Consider the following 22,699-nt stretch of genomic DNA (forward strand, 5'->3'; position numbering starts at 1 on the left):
CTTCTTTTTTTATTTTAAGAGAAAAAGAGTCACTTTAATCAAATAGTAGCTTCGATACTTTAATATAGTACTTATACTGTGTTATAGTTTCCTAGAATATTTAGAGAAAAACTAAAAAACTTGTTTCAACTAAAATATCAGAAAATCTGCCAACCGCCTAAACCAGGACTTTCCAGTGAAGAGAAGGATAGAGGGTAACATCATAGACTTGTCTGCTTCCTAAATCTAGTGTTAAAGATTTGTGTTTATCTTGCCAACTGGGTCTTAGGGTTGTAAGTTCATGTGGTTTATCTAGAACTTGGCTAAGGCCTTTTCCATTATTCTTCACAAACAGGCTATGGGATTATAGATGGACTTGTTCTCTTAGAAAACAATTATTGCTTGCATACATAACTGGCTGTGCAGTACAAAAAAATAGATGACACTATGTGGTAAGCTTTCCAGAAAAATCTGATATTTCAGCTGGATTCCATAACAGTGAAAATGAAGGCCTTTTCTATAAGGCATTTTCCATAAGGGTCAAAATTAAGGCCTTTTCTATAAGTTATTTTTAGTGAAGGTATGAGTAATCCCTTATGGTTAAGCAAATAATGTCAATGGCTTTATGTTAGTCTTTCTGAAGGCAACACCCTCATGAAAATGTTAATGTTAAGAAATATACAAAGGCATTGTCAGACCACACTCTGATGGACCTCCTGCATATCAACAAAACAAACAGTACCAGAATTACTAGTTCTAAAAACTTGAACCTTGCCTGTGATATAAATAGGATCTGCTGGAAAATAGGTATGTATCCCAGAGACTACTCCATCTGTGGAACAGGCTCCCCATCCATGTGAAGCAGAGTTCCCCCCTAACCCAATACAATGTGCAACTCGTACGATTGGATGGGAAAGCAGAAATTCATCCCTGGTTTGGCACATATGTCTCTAATGGACACAGGTAACCTGTAAATGGTTCATCTCCCAGGCCTATGCTTACACTTATCAAGGGTATCAGAACTTGTCAGAGAACTGGGCTGCATGGCTAGGCTTAAAAAGGCCCTTATGGTCATTAGCCTGGTAAACACCTATGAACCTATACCGTGTTATCATTTGGAAAAAATTACACTTATACAACACAGTAGTCCAAGAGATACATCATAAACTATTTTATCTGAAGGTCATAACTGATCCTAATTCAGCTTTACAGGGCACTGATAAGGCCTGCCATTGAATAAGGTACAACCCTCTTTACTTACAAATATAAAGACCTAGGACAGGGCAAATGCATCTTAACAAAGAATTGCCACCTCTGTAAACAGGTTATAAATGAGTACGGTTTTCCAGCTATACATTTTATTACCTTTTAGGATTCAGGAATTTCATTTGTGTGGTGTTATAACTCACTATTTTAAAAAAAGAGTTTTGAGAAAAAAGTAATGACTGAGCTCTGTAAGATAAAAATCAGGTTAAAACTCTAACATTACATTAAACATCTTGTCATCTAATTTGACTTTAAGGCCCAGTCTAACCATATGTTAAATGAACCAGTATTTTTAAAACACAATACACACAGGGTTAACAGAATTAAGCCCTTCACTGTAAACAGTCTAATATTAGAAAATGAGAGATAGGTCTGTCACAGTATGAGTTATTCTACTTTCAGATCTCATTACAGCTTCTGACAAAAAAACAGCTGCTATCTGATGCTTGATAGACTTATGTTATGTGATGACTTGCATATAAAAGGCAATTAACAACAGTAATAATTGTTAACAAACTAAAACTGCAGTGGTGGTGCTGCGGTAGCGTTGTCGCCTCACAGTAAGACGTTGTCCTGTTCGATTCTCAGCTAGAGCGTCTTCTGTGTGGAGACATGCGTGAATGGGCGTACCTTCATTGAAGGTTGTGTGTCAGGGCTGGCAACTCGGCACGTAAAAATCTACTGCCAATCATTAGTGGACCGGAGTTCCGCTGTGTTGGTCCTTTTGAAGGTACTCATAGGTTCATAGGTTCATAGGATGATACTAGGTTATTGGCCGAGAGGCCGTTATAAGCCTAGCCAAGAATTTCACCCATGTTCCCACAAAGTTAGTACCTGCTTCCCCTGTCCAGGAGGGACACAGGTGGGATCCCAGGGGTGTATTTTCTGTTTCCCATCCTGTCATCCAGATTCCTCTTAAAGAGGGCTAGTGAGATACTCTACTTGACATGGAGAGGGAGTCTATTCCACAGCTGGGGGAGTCTTTGGGACAGAAGTCTATCTCACCAACAAGTTCTATTAATGTCACAGATCAGGTTGAGGCCTTGCATGTGGGTTGCATGAGTGGATTTTGACTTAAGGATATGCAGCAACTCCATCAAGTCTGAGTCTGAGATGGCCTTGTATGTCAGACACAGGTCACCTCTGAGCAGTCTGTATGAGACTGAGTAGAGGGACAGGGCTTTTAGCCTATCTGTATAGGATAGGTGTTTGAGACCCTGGATTTTCCTGGTCAGGAACCTCTGTGGTCTTTCCAGCTGGCATGTGCTTGGCAAGGTACATGCTGAAGGGGCATTGTACTTGATAATGAGTCTGATAATGGAGGAGTACAGGGATGTTATGACCTCCTTGTTCCTGGATGAAATACCCTTCCTTACTCTCATAGATCTCTAATGCTGTCCTCTAACCAGACCACTAACATGAACAGAAAGTAAAAGACTTCCATCTCTGCTTCCATCTGATAATGACAGAGACTTTTACTTGAAATAACATGTGCCTTGGATATGGATATGGATAATGATATGGATATGGATGTGGATATGGATGTCGTTATGGACGGATATGGATCATTAGAATGAGTAATCTCAGTCATCCAGAGGAATGTACTTCTGAAGAAACAATGAATCTTTACAGGGAGTTATTTGAATCAGATGATAAGGTGTTATTCTTCCCCCAAATAGAGTTACGGTAACATATTAGAAGGGGTGGGAGGCACTAGATCATCTTACTAATTCTAAATGCATTGCAAGGTGGTGAGGGGAGCTTTGATCAGAAGAAGCAGGAATACCAGAAACCTGATTGTAGATTTGCTCAAGAAATAACAAGTGCCTGGCTGTAGCTACTCGTGGAGAGCCAAAGACCTGCTTGTGGATATGTCTGAGAGTTAAAGCAGAAATGTCCTTGCTTTTCCTTTGAGTTTAACATTCGGCATTCAGGTCTCATTGTTTTGAGTTTTCATGATGTGTTAATTTGTTCTTGAAAAAGAGAGAGAGAGAGTTCAGATGTGTGAGGGCTTGCCTCCATACAGGGAGAGCTGTAGGGGGGTTGCTCCTGGAAAAAAATGTTTCTGCTTTTTGCAACCTTGCAAGGGTTGTTGTTTTGATTTAGTAACCTCCCAAGGTTCATAATGCATTGATTAAATGTGATGCAATTACTCAAAGTAACCCGCCAAACTTCCCTTTCAGACATAACCTGAGGTCAAAACTTTGCTAAGCTTCTTTTGTAATTTGAAAGATGAAGCAGTTTTAGTTTAATTTGATGGTTAGTGGATTCAAATTATATAATGGCAAGCCAAAGTCTACAAATCAGATTTGCAAAAAGCAAAGCTAAGACGTGAATAAATGTTTTACTCCCTCATGAAATAAACAGCAGCAACCACATTTTAAAAAGTCAATGCATCTTAATGAGGAAATGAAAACAAATAGTGGTCACTTGAATTTCTTTTCTAAATGGAAAGTACCTTAACAGTACAATAGAAATTAAAAAAATAGACCCATTAAAAACAAAAGCAACCGATGGTGCCAACAGCCTCGACATTTACAACATAACAGCACTGCTTCTAGACTCATCTCAATATATTTCTGAAGCCAAAACAATCTCATTTAGTGTTAGTTCGCTGCAACCCCAACGTCTAAGGCAATCATGCTACTGCATAAACAGCATGCTTTTTGCTTTACCCAGTAACCGAGTTAAATTATTCTAAAAGCACATTTAAAATGGCCATACCTCTCAACTTATTAGTAGATGAAATCTAGACAAAGTCTAAAATAATGGAGGGGGACAAAGGCCTGAAAAATAGGGACAGATTTTAAATATTGGTCTTATAAACTTAGAAAGTTGTTAGAATAACAGGATTTGTGTTAGGATGGATTTTCTGAAGGATATGCAGTCTGAACCTCATATGTATGTAATTTAGTGATGTCAATCCTCACCTCAGTGATTTGCCACAAATCCACAAATTTTATGACGAACAGACCAAAATATGAAGCAAAAGTCTAAATAGTTGAGAGATATGAAAATAGTTTATTTGAGTCATCACAATCTGGGATCCTGTAACTGTCTGACACTGTAATTTTTTAAATAAAAATTATTTGCATCTTTTTGTGTGTGTGTGTGTGTGTGTGTGTGTGTGTGTGTGTGTGTGTGTGTGTGTGTGTGTGTGTGTGTGTGTGTGTTTGTAATTACTTTGTTAGTGCTGTTATTAAAATGGTATATAACAGACTAGTAAAAGCGTTAATTCAAAATGTATACTTATTTTCTATGTAATACAATACAAGAACAAAAACCAACAAGCTAAAAATGTTAATTTTGTAGGACCTATTAATAAATAAAAGCCATGGCACGATAGCAAAAATGCTGTGCTTATGTGTGATATATGCCTGGGATTTAGTCATCTGGTGTTTGGAGTTTGCTCACTTGGTCCTCACCATTAAAATCAAAGTATGACAAGTATGAGAAAGTTCTGGTATAACTCACTCCCAAACATACTATTCTGCTATAGTGCCACCCTAATTGTGTCTGAAGCGGGGGGGGGGGGGCTCTGATTTATTTGCTGCAGAAGAACAGAAATTTAGATATTTTTCTTATGGATTTTAGGGGGTATACATGTAATCTGAAAAATTCACAGTACAGTACTTGAGCTCTCATAAGGGAATTGGGAAACATATCTACTAGGATTTCATATTAGTTAAAGGGGAAAAAAATCTTCTGTCTGTTCCACAGAACAGGGTTTTTTAATCCATTATTTTGCTTAGCTCTTAAATTGCTCCAATATTTTCATCAGCTATAGAAGCAGGCATGTCATATTGCTCAGTAACGCTATACCTGTCTGCATTCTCTATCTGCTTTCCATTGTATTGACTGAGTTGTTTTCACCTCACAGTACATTACTTCTCTACTGGAAGTTTTCACTTAGGCACAAGTGCAACAAGGCATGTGCAATGTACATCATGGTACACACTTAAAAATAATATATTTATTTTGTGTGATATAATGTGCAGCAAATAAAATAAAAAAATGCCATGACATAAATATTATGGTTTATGATGATACATTTTTTATGTTTTCCCCAGAATGCCTGGTATGTGTGTGTGTGTTTTCTTAAACCTTGTCATTTCATGGGATTTATTTCAGCCTTGAAGAAGTAGCCTTCCCTGAAGCATGCAATATCGAGTGTGAGGGTGATGGTAGGGGGCTACATTGGGAGGGGAGTTGCACTCTGGAAGTTGGTGTACAAGTCCAAAAATCATTCTTATGACTCTGATTATCCACCAGCCCCACATACTTAATACATATAAGGACTCGAATTTGAATCTGATTTCTGTATTAAACTTGGTGATTTTTTTATACCTGAAAGGTTATAATTTATATATTGATATGGTTTTTTATTCCTTTTTTTAATTTCTCCAAGTCTTATGGGGTTCTGATACCAGGATGAGAATGGTCCCCTTTCCTAAGTCAAAGTATGATTAAAGTTCATGAAATGAATATTGTTTCAGTCTTTGATGTTAGCCAGAAGTGCTCTTTGCAGCACCTGCAATATGCCCAGTAATGACTCCTTCTGCAATCTGTATGGAGTTACATGTACTGGTAACATATCTAAGTATAATTGTAAATTATTTTTATAAGACCCATTGCTCCTACTATTCTTGGAACTGTCTAGGTGTCTTTCTTCCCCATCACCCTCGTTTTTGCCTGCAAATCCTGATATTTTAATGCTTTGTGTCTCTCTATATGTAAGACACTGTAGTTACTCGGTGTGGCAAGTTCAATGATCAATGTTACCTTTGTCTTCTTTTCATGGACTACTATTTCTGGTTTTCTTGCATCTATTTTTGAACTATTGGTGATGGGTGATCCCATGTGATGTAAACTTCATCACTTTCTATAATGTTTTGTGGCTCATGTTTCCAGTGTTTTTCAACTACTTCAGTACCATAATGTTTGCACAATCCCCAATTAAACAGTCTTGCCACATTATTATGCCTTTCAGTATACAGTCCTTCTGCCATTAGTATATAACATCCAGAAACAAGGTGTGCGACTGTTTCCAATTCTGTTTTACAAAACCTACATTTGTCTGTTTCTCCCACATGTTCAATAGACTTTGTAAACCTATGTGTACATAGTCCACTATCATGGGCTGCCAATATTAATCTTTCATCTTTTGATTTAAATTCACCTTTCCTTAACTATTCCTGAGTTCGATCCTGATCAACATGAGTTGTTCCAAGAGTTTTCTATACTTTCAACTATATTTATGCATTTTCCACATTTCTTGCCTTCTCATCCGATCCTTCACCTTATGTTCTTTCTTTTGTTTTTTGGCATATTCAGTTGCTGCCTGATTTTTTATCTATTTCTGGTTTGATTTCCATTCCCTGACACCATATATGCTTCTGGTAAACTAAGCAGGGAAGTCATCTTAGACTTATTTTCCTTATGTTTCAGAACTTTCACAATGTTTGAATCTTGTGAGGTCAGCAGATATGCAAGCAGTCCCATGATTGCAGATCTGTACATGTAATCTATTTCAAGAAGGCCCCTACCTCCTTTGCAATGGGGAATTTATAATCTTGGTATGCACTGATTTTTAAAAATCATTGGATGGGCATGAAGCATCCTTCTTGTTTTCCCTGTCCAAACTATCCAACACATTTTGTGGACAGTCAGTCATTCCAAAACTGTAAGTTAGGACAGGAAGAGCAAATTAGTTTATAGTGTGGACTTTGTTCCTAGATGTCAACGCTGTTTTCAGTATTAATTTAAGTCTTTTAAAATATTCTTTACTTTTATTCACATTTGTTCATATTTTATTGTTGATCCTTCATCAATTCCCAAATATTTATATATACCCTCTTGCTCAAGTTCTTTTATATCACATTCTTATCCCAAACTGATGTTTTTGTGGTGCTGCAGCTTTCCTGCTTTATAGGTTGCTTTTTCACATTTATCAAGACCAAATGACGTTCTTATATCCTCTGAAAAAGTTTTGACCATTTGCAACTGTGCTTTCAGTTCCTCATCTGATGAACTATACTGTTTTAAATCATCTACAAAAAGAATATGAGAAGTATTTACACTCTGTTGTTTTCTGGGAGCCAAACTGTAGCCATGACCTAATCTGTTAAGCAGACAGTTTAATGAGTTAAGGGCAAAACAAAAGAGCAGCAGTGACACAGAGTCACCCTGGAATATCCCCTTTTGAATTTTTATCCCTGGAATAATAATTTGTCCTTAATAATGGTTTAACTGTAAAGTGGTTAACTACTGCTTCATGGTTTCTGTAATATAATTGATCAGTGTAGGGTGTATCTTACACATTTTAAGCACATTTTTATCCATGAATGTGGTATACTGTCAGATGCTTTTTTGTAGTCTATCCATGCCACACTTATATTCTTCCCCTATTTAGAGTTCTCCATTATGACTTTATTTAACAAAAATGGTCCATTGTTCCACATGATTTTTTTATTGCCCTTTTATTCTATTGCCATGATTGAGTTTTCTTCTGAATGACTAAAAATTCTCTTGGTATCAATTCCATTGTGCAGTTTATACATCATCAGAAGGCAAGTTATTGGTCTATAGCTTTTAGGATAGCTTGCAGGTTCACTCTTAAGAAGAAGCATTGTTTTTCTTGTTGTTAATCAGGCTGGTGTGTGTTCAGGGTGTACATATAAATAGTTCTTACTCATGGCTAAATCGTCATACAAAGGTGTTAATACGTTAGCTAAAAGTTAGGTACTGCATCAGGGCCTGAGGTTTTCCAGTTGGGAGCTTTTCTTAACTTTGTTTTAATCTTTCTGGCCTTTACCTCATTCCATGTCATATCCTGTAAATTTTAACTTCTTATTCTTTCTTTTACATCTTCCATCCATTTAGCATCTTTGTTATGCTCCACAGGATCTTCATAGATATTTCTCCAAAGTGCATCTATTTCTTCTTTTTCTGGTGGTGTTTGAATTCATTTTGCCTTGTTTTCCAGTTCTCTGTAAAACCTTTTTGGGTCATCAGTAAATTGCTTATTTTGTACTTTTTCTTTATATGTATCTACATATCTTCTAAATTTTTCTGTCTGTGCTGATATTTTTACTTTATTATTTGTGGTAGTGCACAGTAGATCCTGATGTGTTATAATGCTGCCTGTTGATTTTATCACATCTATCTTTCTGAGTATTTCTGTTGATCTGTGCTACACTTCTATAGTCTTCTAAAAGTGACACTTCTTGTTTTATAGTTTTCTCTATTCAGTATTTCCATGATGGCATTTGATTTCTCCCCTTCCTTTCCCTTACTACCCTGTGTTCTTGTGGTAAGACTTTATCTGTTATTAATTTAGCTGCACAGTGATATCTCCTATTTACTTCTGTTATATTGCATGAATCTCTATAAACAGTCCTAATTAGTGTGTTCATTTGTTTTATTAAACTTCAAACTTTTGGGGATTTTTTTGACCCTCTGTATTCTATTTCTTTCATTGATCTTAATATGTCTGTGCATCTCTATTAAATCAAGCAACTCTTCTCTTAGATTATTTTCTTCTAAACTGAGGACACATTCTTTGTTCTCCATTTACTGTGAGTATTCTATAGAAAGTTCCAGAGCATCTATCTGTGACACATTCTCTTTAGTTTCATCCAGTGCCATCCTTTACTCTTTCATATGGGAACTCAATGGCCTATCACGCCAGAACATTGACTGTGTCAGAGCTGCCACAGTTTCCTGTTCCTTCCCTTGCTGTCCAACACCAACTGAAAATGTGTCCTGGTTTCCTATGGCAGGCTCTAAAGTATCTTCATATGGCAACTGATCCACCGACTGGTTTCTGCTTAATTTGGGTGTCCATTGCTCTATTCTCCTGTGAGTTAAATTTTCTACACTAAATCCTTCACTTTGTAGTTAATCTATAACCTCAGTTTCTATTTCTTTAACTTCTCCATTGCTAATCCTCTTTTCTACTTTTCCTCTTTGTTTTCTTATTTTTTGTATTGTAAAATGTTCTATATCCAGATGCCTCCCCCTGTATTTCTCTTAAAATATCTTTGCTGCTACTCTTTTTGTACTGATTAGTTTTGTTTTCTCCTTTGCATAAATATTGCACCATATTATATCTCTTTTTATTTCTCTTTCCCATATTTCTTCTTCAGATCTCCTGCTCCTCCTCTTTCTCCTTACCTGGGGGACTTATTTTTCCATCATGCTGTGATATAACCTGTGTTCGACTTTCTACATAAAATCCTTCACTTTGCAGATATTCCATAATTCTGGCTTTTATGTTTTAACTTCTGCTTTACTAATCTTCTGTTCTACATCCCCTCTTTGTGATATGCTGTGTGGATAGAGTTCTGGTTTTGGTAACAGTTGCTCACCAATATACATTAACAAGTACCATGATACAGAGTTCAAAGCTTATTTCCATGAAAATCTGAAAATGAAGTAAGAGAATGCTACTTTTATGGAAGGTTCACACTAGCTCACATCATTAAAGTGAGACCTGCATTGGCTTGTGTGATGAAGACATCAACAGCCAATCAGAATGCACAGCACACTGTGCTACTGAGTATAAGCCCATAAGTTATCATGTACAGTTATAGTGAATTCTCCGTCAAAGATCTGTTGTCATGGTGAGTACTCTCATTTATAGGTTGGTAGGTTCATAGATTATTACTAGGCTAACTGTCCTTGTGAGCCATTTTAAGCCTAGCCAATGAGAATCAAACCATGCACCTTCTGTCTGTAAGGTAAACACCTTAACCATTATACAAAAAAGCAGAAAGGCAGAGAAAGCACGAGTGCACACACCAAAATAGCGTATAAACAAATTTAATCTCCGCTTTCGTTAAAATAAACTTCCTCAGAATACAACACTCAAAATCAAAACATCACTTAAATAAACCAACTAATTAATCAGTACATCATGTGATAAATTACTTAATTGATCAAAAAAATTTTTAAAAAGATACCATTAAAAAACTAACTAAAAATGTCAAGCATACTAATTTAACAATAATTCAAGCAACTTGTTCCTATCTAAGTTTTTAGAAATGGATAATTTACGATGTTTTAAAAACATTTTAAATTAATGGTATCATTTAACCCGGGAGGGTTGTCAGAAAAAAGTTTGATCTGCCATAAAACCTCTCGTTGTTCTACATAATTCTTAAAATCACCAGCCCTACCATCATATGCACATATTTCTAACACAGTAAACATAAATTTTTTAAAATCAGTGCAAGAAATCGAATGTCTAAATAAAGCATTATTATGATTTTTTGTCTTAATGGCATATAAATGTTCTTTAATGCATGTGCCCAAGCTTCTGGTAGTCATACCAACATAGAAAGCTGGGCACACAGAACAGTGCGAACAGGAAACCGAACGAATCCTCTAAATTAAACAGCAGTGAGAATGCCTGCTGTTTCCAGCTTCTTAACCGGGAAAATAATCCATTTTTTAATTTAAACCGGGGCTCCTTTGACAGCAACGACGGAGAAATTAACACCCAGCGGGACCTGTTATTGAGACTTCTTAAAAGGTACAAATCTTTAGAGATTGAAAATCATTATTTTTCAAGGTGTATTGAACTTGGAGTTGTTCCTAAGGGCCTCCGGTTCTTTAAATGTCCTAATGGCATCAACATTGGGCATCCGTTTTTTAGTTCTTTGGTTAACTTTTTCAACGAGGCAGGCATTCGGTTTTTACATTTGCTTATTGACAATAATGTCAACAAAATGTCTATGTTAACCAGGGAGATTAAAGAATCTGAGGATTTCATTAAGCATCGGCTTTCGGAAAGCCGTTTTAGAACTATTTTTGTGCATTTGACCAACGAGTTAAATTTGCACATTAATGAAGTTACTATGAGAAAGAAGTCAAAGTTGGACCGTGATATTAATATTTACGACCAGAAAACAGCTTATAATTATTTTGTTCCTGGTTTTCGTAATTCTACAGCGCAAAAACAAAGGTCCAACTTTGCTCACCAGTCAAGTAGTTCTTCTTTACCTTCATATAAGCGTTTTCACAACCACGCTGACACATTTACCAACAGTAGTTCTGACTACAATACGTCTTTTCCTCCTTTGGTGTCTGGTTCTGTTTTTTCTTAACCAGACACCAATCATGACAAGCCTTTGGACTGTAACAAGACTGTTGTTGCAAACAAACCATCTGGTGGCCACATGAGTAGTTCTACTGATCCTGTGGTCATTATTGCCAACAACAAAGACAAAGTAGTGACCTTACCATCCGATGGTTCTTCTAAAAAGAACAGTTCTAACACCTTTGGTAAGAGCTCTGTGCTGACTAGAAGCAGGACTTTTTTGGGCTCAAGTTCGTCAGGGGACGAGGAATAACTGACTGTACAGAAGACTTTGGCATTATTAACTTAACTGATTTTTCTTTTACTCAGGTTGAATTGTCTGTGTTAAAATACGGCTTAAATTTTATTCCCAGTCAGAAGGCTGACTATAGTAGAACCATTGTAGATATCAAAAAATTCACCAGGCAATTAAATTTGTCTTTTTTGATGCACGGTATTTCTGACAACCATAATATAGTTAGTAAACCTTCTAGTTTTGTTCCTAATTTACATTACACAATTAAGTCTTATGAAGAATTATGTATTAAGGATGTGAATTTATTGTTTAACAAACAAAACTTTTACCACAATAATTTAGATTATTCAGAAAGACAAGCATTAAAACATCTAAAGGAGTTAGCAACTATGTTTAGATTCATGAAAAGTGATAAGGGTTCAAATATAGTAGTTATGAAGCATGAGGATTATTATAAGAAAATGTCGGATATTTTGGACAACACCTGTGAATATGAGATAATTGCACTGTTTGATATCATGAAATGTTTTAATAAGGTACATTCTTACATTTACGATGCTTTAATGTGTGGAGAAATCACTTTAAGCCTTTATAACTTTTGTGTGGTTGATAACCCTAAGATTGGGGTTATTTTTGGAATTCCCAAAACCCACAAAAATGTTATGAATCCTCCTTTACGTCCGATTGTGTCATCTCCACACTCTGTCACAGAGGGCATTTCATTAATAATAGATAGTATCTTGGGGCCTTTGTTAGAAACCCAATCATCTTTCATAAAAGACTCCTGGCATTTTTTGGATAAGGTAAAAACTTTTCAGGAGAAAAAGATTTTTGATCCTACCAAACATATTGTGTTCACTTTAGACGTCAATTCCCTGTATACCTGCATCCCCCATATTGATGGAGTAGAAGCCGTACGCAGTTTTTTAGTTTCAAAGAAACTTTTAAATAGTTCTCAGATTTCTTTAGTGTGTCGGTTTCTGGACATCATTTTGGAAAATAATTTTTTCTTGTTTAGGAACAACTACTATAGGCAAAAACGTGGGGTTGCTATGGGTTCCCCAGCTGCCCCAGCTTATGCCAACATAGTCATGGCTTGGTGGGAGGAGGAGTTTTTGTCCACTGTAGACAATAAATTCGAAATATTATTCTATGGAAGATACATTGATGATCTCATTTTTATTATCGAGGGTAATAAAACTAGTGTGGACAACATGGTACAGCAAATTAATTCCAAGTTGGATTTCCTTCAATTTACCCTGGGTGATGTAGGATTAATTATCAATTATTTGGATGTGCACCTTTGGTGGGATTTTGCTGATAATTGTTTTCAAAGCAAAATACACAGAAAAAGAACTTTCACCAACGGATATTTACATTTTTCTAGTGGCCATCCAAAGCACATTATCAAAAACATCCCCAGGGGACAATTTATAAGGGCCAGCCACATGACCACTAGGGAAATAGATGTTTTACACGAGTTTCATCATATTGTATATTTGTTCAGCCTTAGGGGCTATGATGAGAATTTTTTAATGAATACAGGAACTGAGGTTTTTAACAAACGTGATGTGTTTTTTCCACCAATACTGACAAAAGGTTTTACTAAGAATCGAAACCAGGAGTTTGAAGTTAATGTAGTGGCCAGGAACCCAGTTAATACAGAACACTATTGTTCCTTTGAAATGAGTTCTGACTGCTTTAGGATAAAAAAGATATTAGAGGACAACTGGAAAGTTATTAAAGGGAATCAGGACATCATTAAAGTAGTGGGTTGTAAACCCAATTTCGTGTTCCGTAAAAATAATTCGTTGAAAACTATTTTTGAGAGAGCCAGTACTAATAAAGCATTACCCATTTTTAATAATCAAAACAGGAAAGGGATGTTCAGGTGTAACAATTGCACTGTTTGTCGTTTTATTTCTGAAGGTCCGTTTATTAACGTTGTAACTAGTGATAGGATTTTAGAGGTGACAAGTTACGTTAATTGTGCAAGCAGTGGACTTATTTACATTGCTTTATGTTCTGTGTGCCCAGCTTTCTATGTTGGTATGACTACCAGAAGCTTGGGCACACGCATTAAAGAACATTTATATGCCATTAAGACAAAAAATCATAATAATGCTTTATTTAGACATTCGATTTCTTGCACTGATTTTAAAAAATTTATGTTTACTGTGTTAGAAATATGTGCATATGATGGTAGGGCTGGTGATTTTAAGAATTATGTAGAACAACGAGAGGTTTTATGGCAGATCAAACTTTTTTCTGACAACCCTCCCGGGTTAAATGATACCATTAATTTAAAATGTTTTTTAAAACATCGTAAATTATCTATTTCTAAAAACTTAGATAGGAACAAGTTGCTTGAATTATTGTTAAATTAGTATGCTTGACATTTTTAGTTAGTTTTTTAATGGTATCTTTTTAAAAATTTTTTTGATCAATTAAGTAATTTATCACATGATGTACTGATTAATTAGTTGGTTTATTTAAGTGATGTTTTGATTTTGAGTGTTGTATTCTGAGGAAGTTTATTTTAACGAAAGCGGAGATTAAATTTGTTTATACGCTATTTTGGTGTGTGCACTCGTGCTTTCTCTGCCTTTCTGCTTTTTTGTACCTTAACCATTATGCTAACCTCCCACTACGACAGTAGATTTTTAATAATATTGGACATAACGTGAATCCATTATACACAATTTTCATAGCAAGCATAGTAGATCTCCACAAACTTACTTTGATTCAACTCTGTGCATAATAGCCATTACAAATCGGCAATTACAAAATCCCCAGCAGAAGCACTTAATCATGATGCCATTATAATGTTGTAGCATTTCATACTGTTACCTGTACAGCCACAGTCACAGGGATTTCCTGATTTAAGATTGTGTACCTTGGAATACCTCAGTGAAAATTTAGTATCAGGTTTAATCCTGCTTCTATACTCTTTCTAAGACACAGAAATTAGAGTACTTCTGTTGGATTTGAAGTGTGGAAATATGCAAATGCACATAACTGTACCTGAGCATGAGCCTTTCTTCCAGCACACCTCCTGACAGAGAATAATTCCAAGCTAGTTCCTCACCTTTAATCCCCCTGAACAGTTTCTTACCGTGTCACTGGAGGTAAGGTATTACTGCCTTTTATGACATGCAATGTACTAAAAACTATTTTGTCTTCCCATCTGCTCTCTGAGCACATGTCCTTCTGGATCTTTCACTGTGCTTCCTTAATGACCTTACCTACATTGTTGACAATTTTACAACACCGTAATTTTTGGGAGGGTAAGACAGGATACATTTTTAGTACTTAATTACTTAACAGTGTTTTTTCTTATGTTTTATCAACATTTGCTATCAATCTCTGTGATGACAACACTAATATATATATATATATATATATATATATATATATATATATATATATTTAAAATGCATTCATTTTCTCCATCAGAAAAGGCATCAGAACGACAAAACTCATTTTTAGCTGTGATTCTAATTAGCAGAACTATGTAACTAAGCCAAAAAGAACTTGACTTTCATAATTCAAGCTCGCTTGAAAAGGCCCATTCATAAATCGGAAATTAATGTTCACCTGTCAGGTGACATGGTAGCATACTTACTCATGAAAGGTAGTCAGGTTCATCTTTACTAAAGTTTAAGTTTTCAAACACCTCTTCTGCATGACCCCCCAACCCTTTTTAGCCTTCATTAGTGAGTATATGGAACCACAGATATGCAATTCCCGTCTATCTCTGCAGACAGCTTTGTTGAGATTGGCATAGTGAGACAATGTAGCAATTGTGTCATGTTAAGTGACAACCATCTGCTACTTAAACTGACACAGAGAGTGAGAGATGTAGTTACAGTATATGTTCTTGGGGGCAAAGCTTTCACGCGGAGCGTTTACAAAAAACAAGCAGTCTGTTATTGCACACACTACACTACACCAATCACTCACAGCTCATACCAAACACATAGACCTACATATGCTGAAGCTCTTAAAAGTAACCTACCAAAACTGCAAAGGCCTTCTAAATGTGACCTAAGAAACAAGCACCCTAACCAACCTACACAAACTCACAAACACACAACAAAGACAGTAGTACCATTAAATACACGGGTCTATATTAGTTCATTGAAGGATCACTTTAGCGAACCTCTGTTCATCGAACAAAATCCATTGAACGTTCAATTCAATTAACATTCACTTCACTGAATGTGTTACAGAGGAAAGTAACTACTAGCCCAGCATTTCCCCATAACACAAACCAGAGTGTTGTGTTGTGCCCCTCACAACCCCCAGTGTGGGAGCTGTACCCCCTAACTATATATGCTGACTCCAAGATCACATTACAGTGGGGAAAAGGGCAAATTTCTTTCTTTTGGTCAACTAGTTTCTTTCCCCTGTTTAAATCCTTTGCTGATGTGAACATTTCATAGATTGTGTTCGAGGAACAGAAGTTCACTGACATGAACATTCAATGAACTAATATAGATCCTAAATACACATATAAGTGTCACACTGATTCAGTTCAAAAGCCTATACAGTGAACCACTATACAGGTCAATACACACCGATGCTCCACTCACCAAGCTGTGCAAGGAGAGGGTCACAGATGGCTGCCTAACAGCAACTAGGATTCACCTCATCACAAATGCACTCAAAGCACTGCATCACAATCACACATATGACACACTCATAGCACATGTGGGTTTAAATGACTTGATATCTACCTTCCTGGACTATATAAAGAGGGACATGAGGGAGCTCTTGGAATATGAGTCTGAGGCAGGTATGAACCTAACCTCAAGCAGCATTCTACCACAGTGGCAGCTGATGGTGACTTCAAATCAAAGGGGGGGCTGCAGGAGACAGCTGAATGGGTGGGGTCAATGGGAAGGGTGTGGCCAACTAGAAAGGGGAGGAGCTATGCTCAAAACCACAAAAACTGTAACTTTAATTAAATATGCTGCCCTGGGTGCCAAACCATCATTATAAGAGTCCAATCAAGATAAAATTAAGTGTATTAGAAAAAAATATATTTCAATGCATTGGCTGCATGACAGCTTACTTAATATCTAGATATCTAATATCTAGATGGAAACAAAAAGGTTGTGAGGCATGAAAAAATAAATTACTTTTTGAATACACTACTGGAATGCCAGTCAAAATCAAGTAAAAGAAAAACAAGCAGCACTCAACTCAAACCACTTCTCCTTGCACTGCAGTTCTAATTATAATTTATATTCAGCTTTATTAAAGTACCAAGTAGCATGCTGAAAGTAGCAATCTGTGTGATACCTCCACTTGTAAAAATGTTTCTTATCCAAAATAGACCTGCTGCCTGACAATTATCTACTTGTTTCATGGAGAAAACATGATCAAAGTAAAAAATGAAAAGCAAACAAGAAACAAGCTCAATATACATTGCTTAAAGGATTACTGTACAGGCAATGGACCACACATGATAGATTGGCATTCTGTTTGGTTTACAGGTAAATCCTGCAAAGATGACTGCAAGTCTCCAACAAATGTAACGAGCTTCTTAAAATAATGTAATCCTGTCCTTTATTACAAATACTGTCATATGCATTTCAATACCCAAGGCTTATACATTATCTAGTTATGTAAGTAGTCTCTGCATGGCAGCAACAGAAAGGCTTTCAATGTTGGCAATTCTTTAACAGTATACTTATTAAAGCTTACTTGCATCTTACAATCTCAGCCAAGCTTACCCGATGGTCATTAAAGAATTGCTACTTAAACACAGAGCAACAGGCACTTTCTGAGTAATAATAAGCATAAATCAACAGTATAAAAATATGACAGAAACCAGAACATTCTGCAAAATTATGGACAGAATAAAAGTAGCACTTGTGTCTACCTTGGATGGGGAGATACTCTTTACACACCATAACTGCTCCTTGCCTTGCTTGGACACATCCAGAGTCACTACATGGGGGAGTGGGGTGCAACAAGTATGTCACAATTTGAAATATCTCTGGCTGACTGCGATGGCCTTGACACATTTGTCATACCTCTCAACTTCAGAACAAGAAATATGGACAGAGCCATAGACAGAGGTGGGACAAAGGCCCAAAAATAAGGACAGTTTTTAAATATTGCTCTTATAAACTTAGAAAGATAATAGAATAGTAGGTCTTGTATTAGTATGAATTTTCTGAAAGGTATGAAATCTGAAACTCAAATGTCTGTCATTATTTTCTAACTTCAGTTTTTAATGATTTGCTACTAATTTTCCAAAAAAACACAATTTTATGAAAAATGGACCAAAAATGTGATGCAAAAATATAAATTAGCCAAACAATACAGCTGGGAACCTGTCAAAGAAGGAACGCTTTTTTAATATTAATACTGCTAACTTGAGCAGCTGACAAAATAAAAGAATCTACATGCATTTCTGAAATAAAAGTAATTTAATTATTACAGTTATTTCTTAACTGTAAGCCCTCCACGTTTTCTTCCACAATTGCCATTTTGCAGCGGGATTATTAGGGAAAGAACAACATTTTGAGCCAAAATCGAGGATAGTTGAGAGGTTTGGATATGTCTAATTCTATAAAGCAATTTATTTGCACATACCTCTCAACCTGTTAAGGCCAAATATACTGGAGGAACATATAAACAGTAGTTTAAATTGTTGTATAAACTGAGACAATTGATAGAATAATAGGTCTTGCTTTAGCATTCATTTTTCTGAAGGTTTTGAAGTCTAAAACTCAGTGTCTGTCATTATTTAGTGACTTAATGCCTAAATAATTTGCCAGAAAACCACACATTTTATGAGGAACAAACCAAAAATAAGAAGCAAAAATCTATTCATTCTGTGAAAATCTAGACAATTGAGAGGTATAGTTCAGCCAGGGCTGTCTTTGAGACAAATTCAGCTCTAACTTCACCTATCCTCCATCTTCCTATATTCACAGATCATATAATGCATTTGCCTCCCCCTTAAGTATTCTCAAGAATAAGTACTCACGGCACTATCAAAGGCAACGAATGCTGTTTCATAGGGCCATATAATATATTGGGATGCCTACTGGTCAGTTTGAATCACAACTTGTCAAACCCCCCTCCAAAAGCTACTTAACATCAGTTTCCAAATAGACTTTGCACCTGTTGAATGGAGAGCAGTGGCAGGCAAACCCTTTCCAGAGTTGGAGAGTAAATCAACCTGGGTAATTGTAGACCAATAAGCCTGACCAGACTTATCTGTAAGGTGGTGGAAAGGATTATTACAGAATTAATAAATAAAGACATAGGCAACCTACAAACCCTTGACCCAAGCCAGTTCAGATTCTTCAAGGGCAGATCCTACCTATTTCACTGGGTTAATTTCTTTGAAAATGTTACAGAGGCAATGGATGAGAGCAAATCAGTGCAGAACATAAATCTAGAACTCATCATGGAGTACAGCACCATTGTGGATAAACTATCCCAGCTAAATGTAAATCCCTATGTAACTTGGATAGCAAATTGGCTCACAGGTATAACATAAGAAATTAGGATGGTTAGCTCTACCTTCTTCAGGAGTTCTGTCACTAAATGTGTACCCCAGGGTTCAGTCTTTTGGTTACTCCTCTTTGGCATTTATTTATCTGAGGTCAAAGCAAATGTTAAAGGTTTATGGCAAATCAAGTTTGCAGATAATTGTAAACTTGGTGCTGTTATAAATTCCCCAGAGGACACCAAGATCCACCAAGAGAGCCTTCTGAAAAATGGCTGATATCATTACCGTGGACTGAAACTAATTGCCAAGAAATGTATAATAGAATCATTCAGCAAGCATGACCTGCCCTTGTAACCATCAGTGCAGTCAACTCTCAATAACCCAATAACTGTATATAACCCCCCTTTGTGTATATACCAGTCCAAACACTTGTCTCAACAGTAATGACTACACTGCTTTCTCCCTAAAAAAATCAAGGGCCTAAATCATAAAAAAATGTGCAGACTATCATGAAGCTTTGCCTTTTTTCACAGTATCATGCAAATTAATATGAAGTGACCTCTGTCTCACATACAGGACCCCATCCTGTCAGATCTTTTGCAGATTTGAAAGTACAATATTAGTGTGAAACTGCTCACTGGAGCTCAATCTCAGTCCCTTTTGCAACATTAATATGACATGCTGGGGGGATGGGTATATGTAACAGATCTATGGAACTGTCTGCCACTCCACATAAAACAAAGTACTTTTTTTACTCTCTTTAGACATAATTTGGACAAGCAGATGGAAAACCATTAATTCACCCCTTTTTTAGGACCCATAGCCCTCATAGATAAGGAAAATAAGTAAATACCCGAACTCTCCAGCTGTTCATACACAAAATATAAGGGTTAGTAAAATGCAAATGTAAGGCTAGGCATTTTAAGATCCTCACATATCAATAGCCTAGTAAGTGCCTATAAACTTATGACACCCCTGTGGTGTTCATATCTAGGCAAACTGATTAATTTATCTCCTGTGTATCTTCTTCATTAGCTTTTGCAAAAGCTTTAGTTACCATGTCAGATACAATAACTGACAATTTTGTTTGAAAATTCAGTGCATGTTTAATACTTGACTGTCATTTTAGCTATCATATCAATGAGTGTCATTTGAAAGGTAATTTCTGTTTTGTGTTTTTGAACTTACAGGCATGATGGGAGACTGGGGAATCCTGGAACAGCTTCTGGATGAAGTTCAGGAACACACAACTTCAGTTGGCAAAGTATGGCTTTCAGTCCTCTTTATATTTCGAATCCTGATCCTGGGGCTGGCAGGTGAATCTGTGTGGGAGGATGAACAGTCAGACTTTACCTGTAATACGGAACAACCAGGATGTGAGAACGTGTGCTATGACAAAGCCTTTCCAATTTCACACATTCGTTACTGGATCCTTCAATTCATCTTTGTTTCTACACCAACATTAGTCTATCTTGGGCATGTAGCATATCGCATTAAAAAGGAAGAACGACGTAATCTGAATGACAGCGATCCTAAGGAACTGGAGGAGGAAGACAATGACTCCAAACGTGATGCCGAGGAAGTAGAAAGGAAGTCGTCGAAAGTATACACCAATGAAAGTGGAAAGGTCAAGATTCAGGGTGCTCTGATGCTCACATATGCCATAACTACAATTTTCAAAGCTGTTTTTGAAATAGGGTTCTTGATTGGTCAGTGGTACCTGTATGGCTTTTTCATGAATGCACAATACATCTGTGAACGTCCTCCCTGCCCTCATAAAGTAGATTGTTTTATGTCTCGTCCCACAGAGAAGACTATTTTTATCATTTTCATGCTGGTGATATCTGTGATTTCATTTATTCTTATATTGTTAGAATTATACTGCCTTATTTGCAAATATCAGATAAACAAACTTAAGAAAGCATCTCTGGCAAAGAGATCCCCTCAAGACATTCCTCAGAAATCTCTGCATGACCCCAACTGCTTATATCATACAAAGGAAAACTTGTACTCACCGTTGCACATCAGCAGCAGTCCATATCCAAACTATACAATATGTTACACTGAACAAACTCTCGGAAACATGGATAGCTATATGGCTTCCAAGGCTACAGCTCCAAGACATGTTTTTACACAAAAGACTTTAAACAAGTCTCGGTTTGAGACTGACCCACGACCTGCAAGCAGAACAAGTCAAATTTCCAAAAAACAGTATGTGTAAAATAAAATAAAAGTTCTGTCAGTAATTGACAATGGAATTGTTTTCTTATGTATCATGAACTTTTCAGTTCATCACATATCTAAATGGGGGGTGGACTACCTGTGAAATGTGTTTCAACATCAAGAATTCAGAAACTGCATCCTGCATTCTGATAAATGTTAGCTGTATACTAATGTAAAATGAGAGGCATTGTAATACTTGAGATTAATGTTGGCACAGAGCATGAACTGTGTGACTCAAATGGTATAATGCAGGCATACTGTATCTGTAATACATGGCTCACAGAATTATTAGCGATTAATAATTCCCTAACATATTGCACTAATCCTGCACTCCCAAATACAATACTACAAGAATGTGCAACTGCAATGCAGTGATAAAAACACACAAAAGTCACTTGTATAGGCATCATCGGCGTAAGTTCATGTTCATCAAGAGGTGTACAGAAATGTCTAATTGGTATTATCTTAACATTCTTTTTGCCCTAATCAGAACAGAGGCAGGCATTCCTTTTAAATTTTTTATTGCATTCCATCTTACAAAGATGCCCAAAATGAAAGAGATACAAAACAATACAAATATACACACACACACACACACACACACACACACACACACACATATATATATATATATATATATATATATATATATGTGTATATATATATATATATATATATATATATATATATATATATATATATATTGTTACAATAAAGCAAATAAAGGATAATGTACCAAAAAATAACACCCACCCACACCTACTCCCTCCCCACCATAATTGACTCACCTGAAAAAAAACAAGGAAGAAAAATTCCTGGCAGTCATTACTAACCTTAAAGATTTTCAGATGACGAAGTTAATTTATAAGTATGGGCTGGATGCATCATGACAGAAATATTCTTTTTGAATAATTAATGCTAGATGAAAAAGTCAAACCCCTGTTTCTGAAGTATGTCAGTAGAAAAACACAGTTCATGACCCATCCATAGCCTGCTACTATCTAAGCTCTCTGACTTGACCAGTGGATCCCAGGGGATCACTTCAAATTCTCTATACGCGTGACTAATGACTATTAATACAACGAGGTGTCATTCTGCCATGTGAGACGGTCAACTTCACTTTGTCACTTTGGCCTTCACAGGTTGAAACCTCCATCTTCATATAGTTCAGAGCAACTAAATGCACCTATTTTGGAGCTGCATACCTATTTTCTGGTTTAATTTACCCCTCTCATGATGTTCACATTTTTGGAGGTATGTTCTTATTTTCAGTCCTAATTTTATTCCTTCACACAATTTTCTGACCATCAGGTCAAATACGATTTTGAAGCTATTTGGTAAACAGGAATGCAGACTACGTGACCAATGTAATATTGATACCAATAATTTAAAGAAACAGGACTGATATGTTGCATCT

The 22,699-nt window shown here is 36.3% G+C and overlaps 1 protein-coding gene across 1 annotated transcript in view; it reads left to right on the forward strand.

Annotated features, from left to right (window-relative positions):
• LOC122791075 (gap junction alpha-4 protein-like) overlaps nucleotides 1-21,309 on the forward strand; it is a 96,686-nt gene extending 75,377 nt beyond the window's left edge. The window contains exon 3 of the mRNA XM_044058853.1: nucleotides 20,250-21,309. Within this exon, the coding sequence (XP_043914788.1) occupies nucleotides 20,250-21,280 (1,031 nt within the window). The 3' untranslated portion in view covers nucleotides 21,281-21,309. The remainder of the gene's footprint in view (nucleotides 1-20,249) is intronic.
• The last annotated feature ends 1,390 nt before the right edge of the window (nucleotides 21,310-22,699 follow it).

Source organism: Protopterus annectens, chromosome 1.part2 (genome assembly GCF_019279795.1).
Source record: "Protopterus annectens isolate FY-2018-M chromosome 1.part2, PAN1.0, whole genome shotgun sequence".
In the NCBI taxonomy this organism is placed as follows: Eukaryota; Metazoa; Chordata; order Ceratodontiformes; family Protopteridae; genus Protopterus; species Protopterus annectens.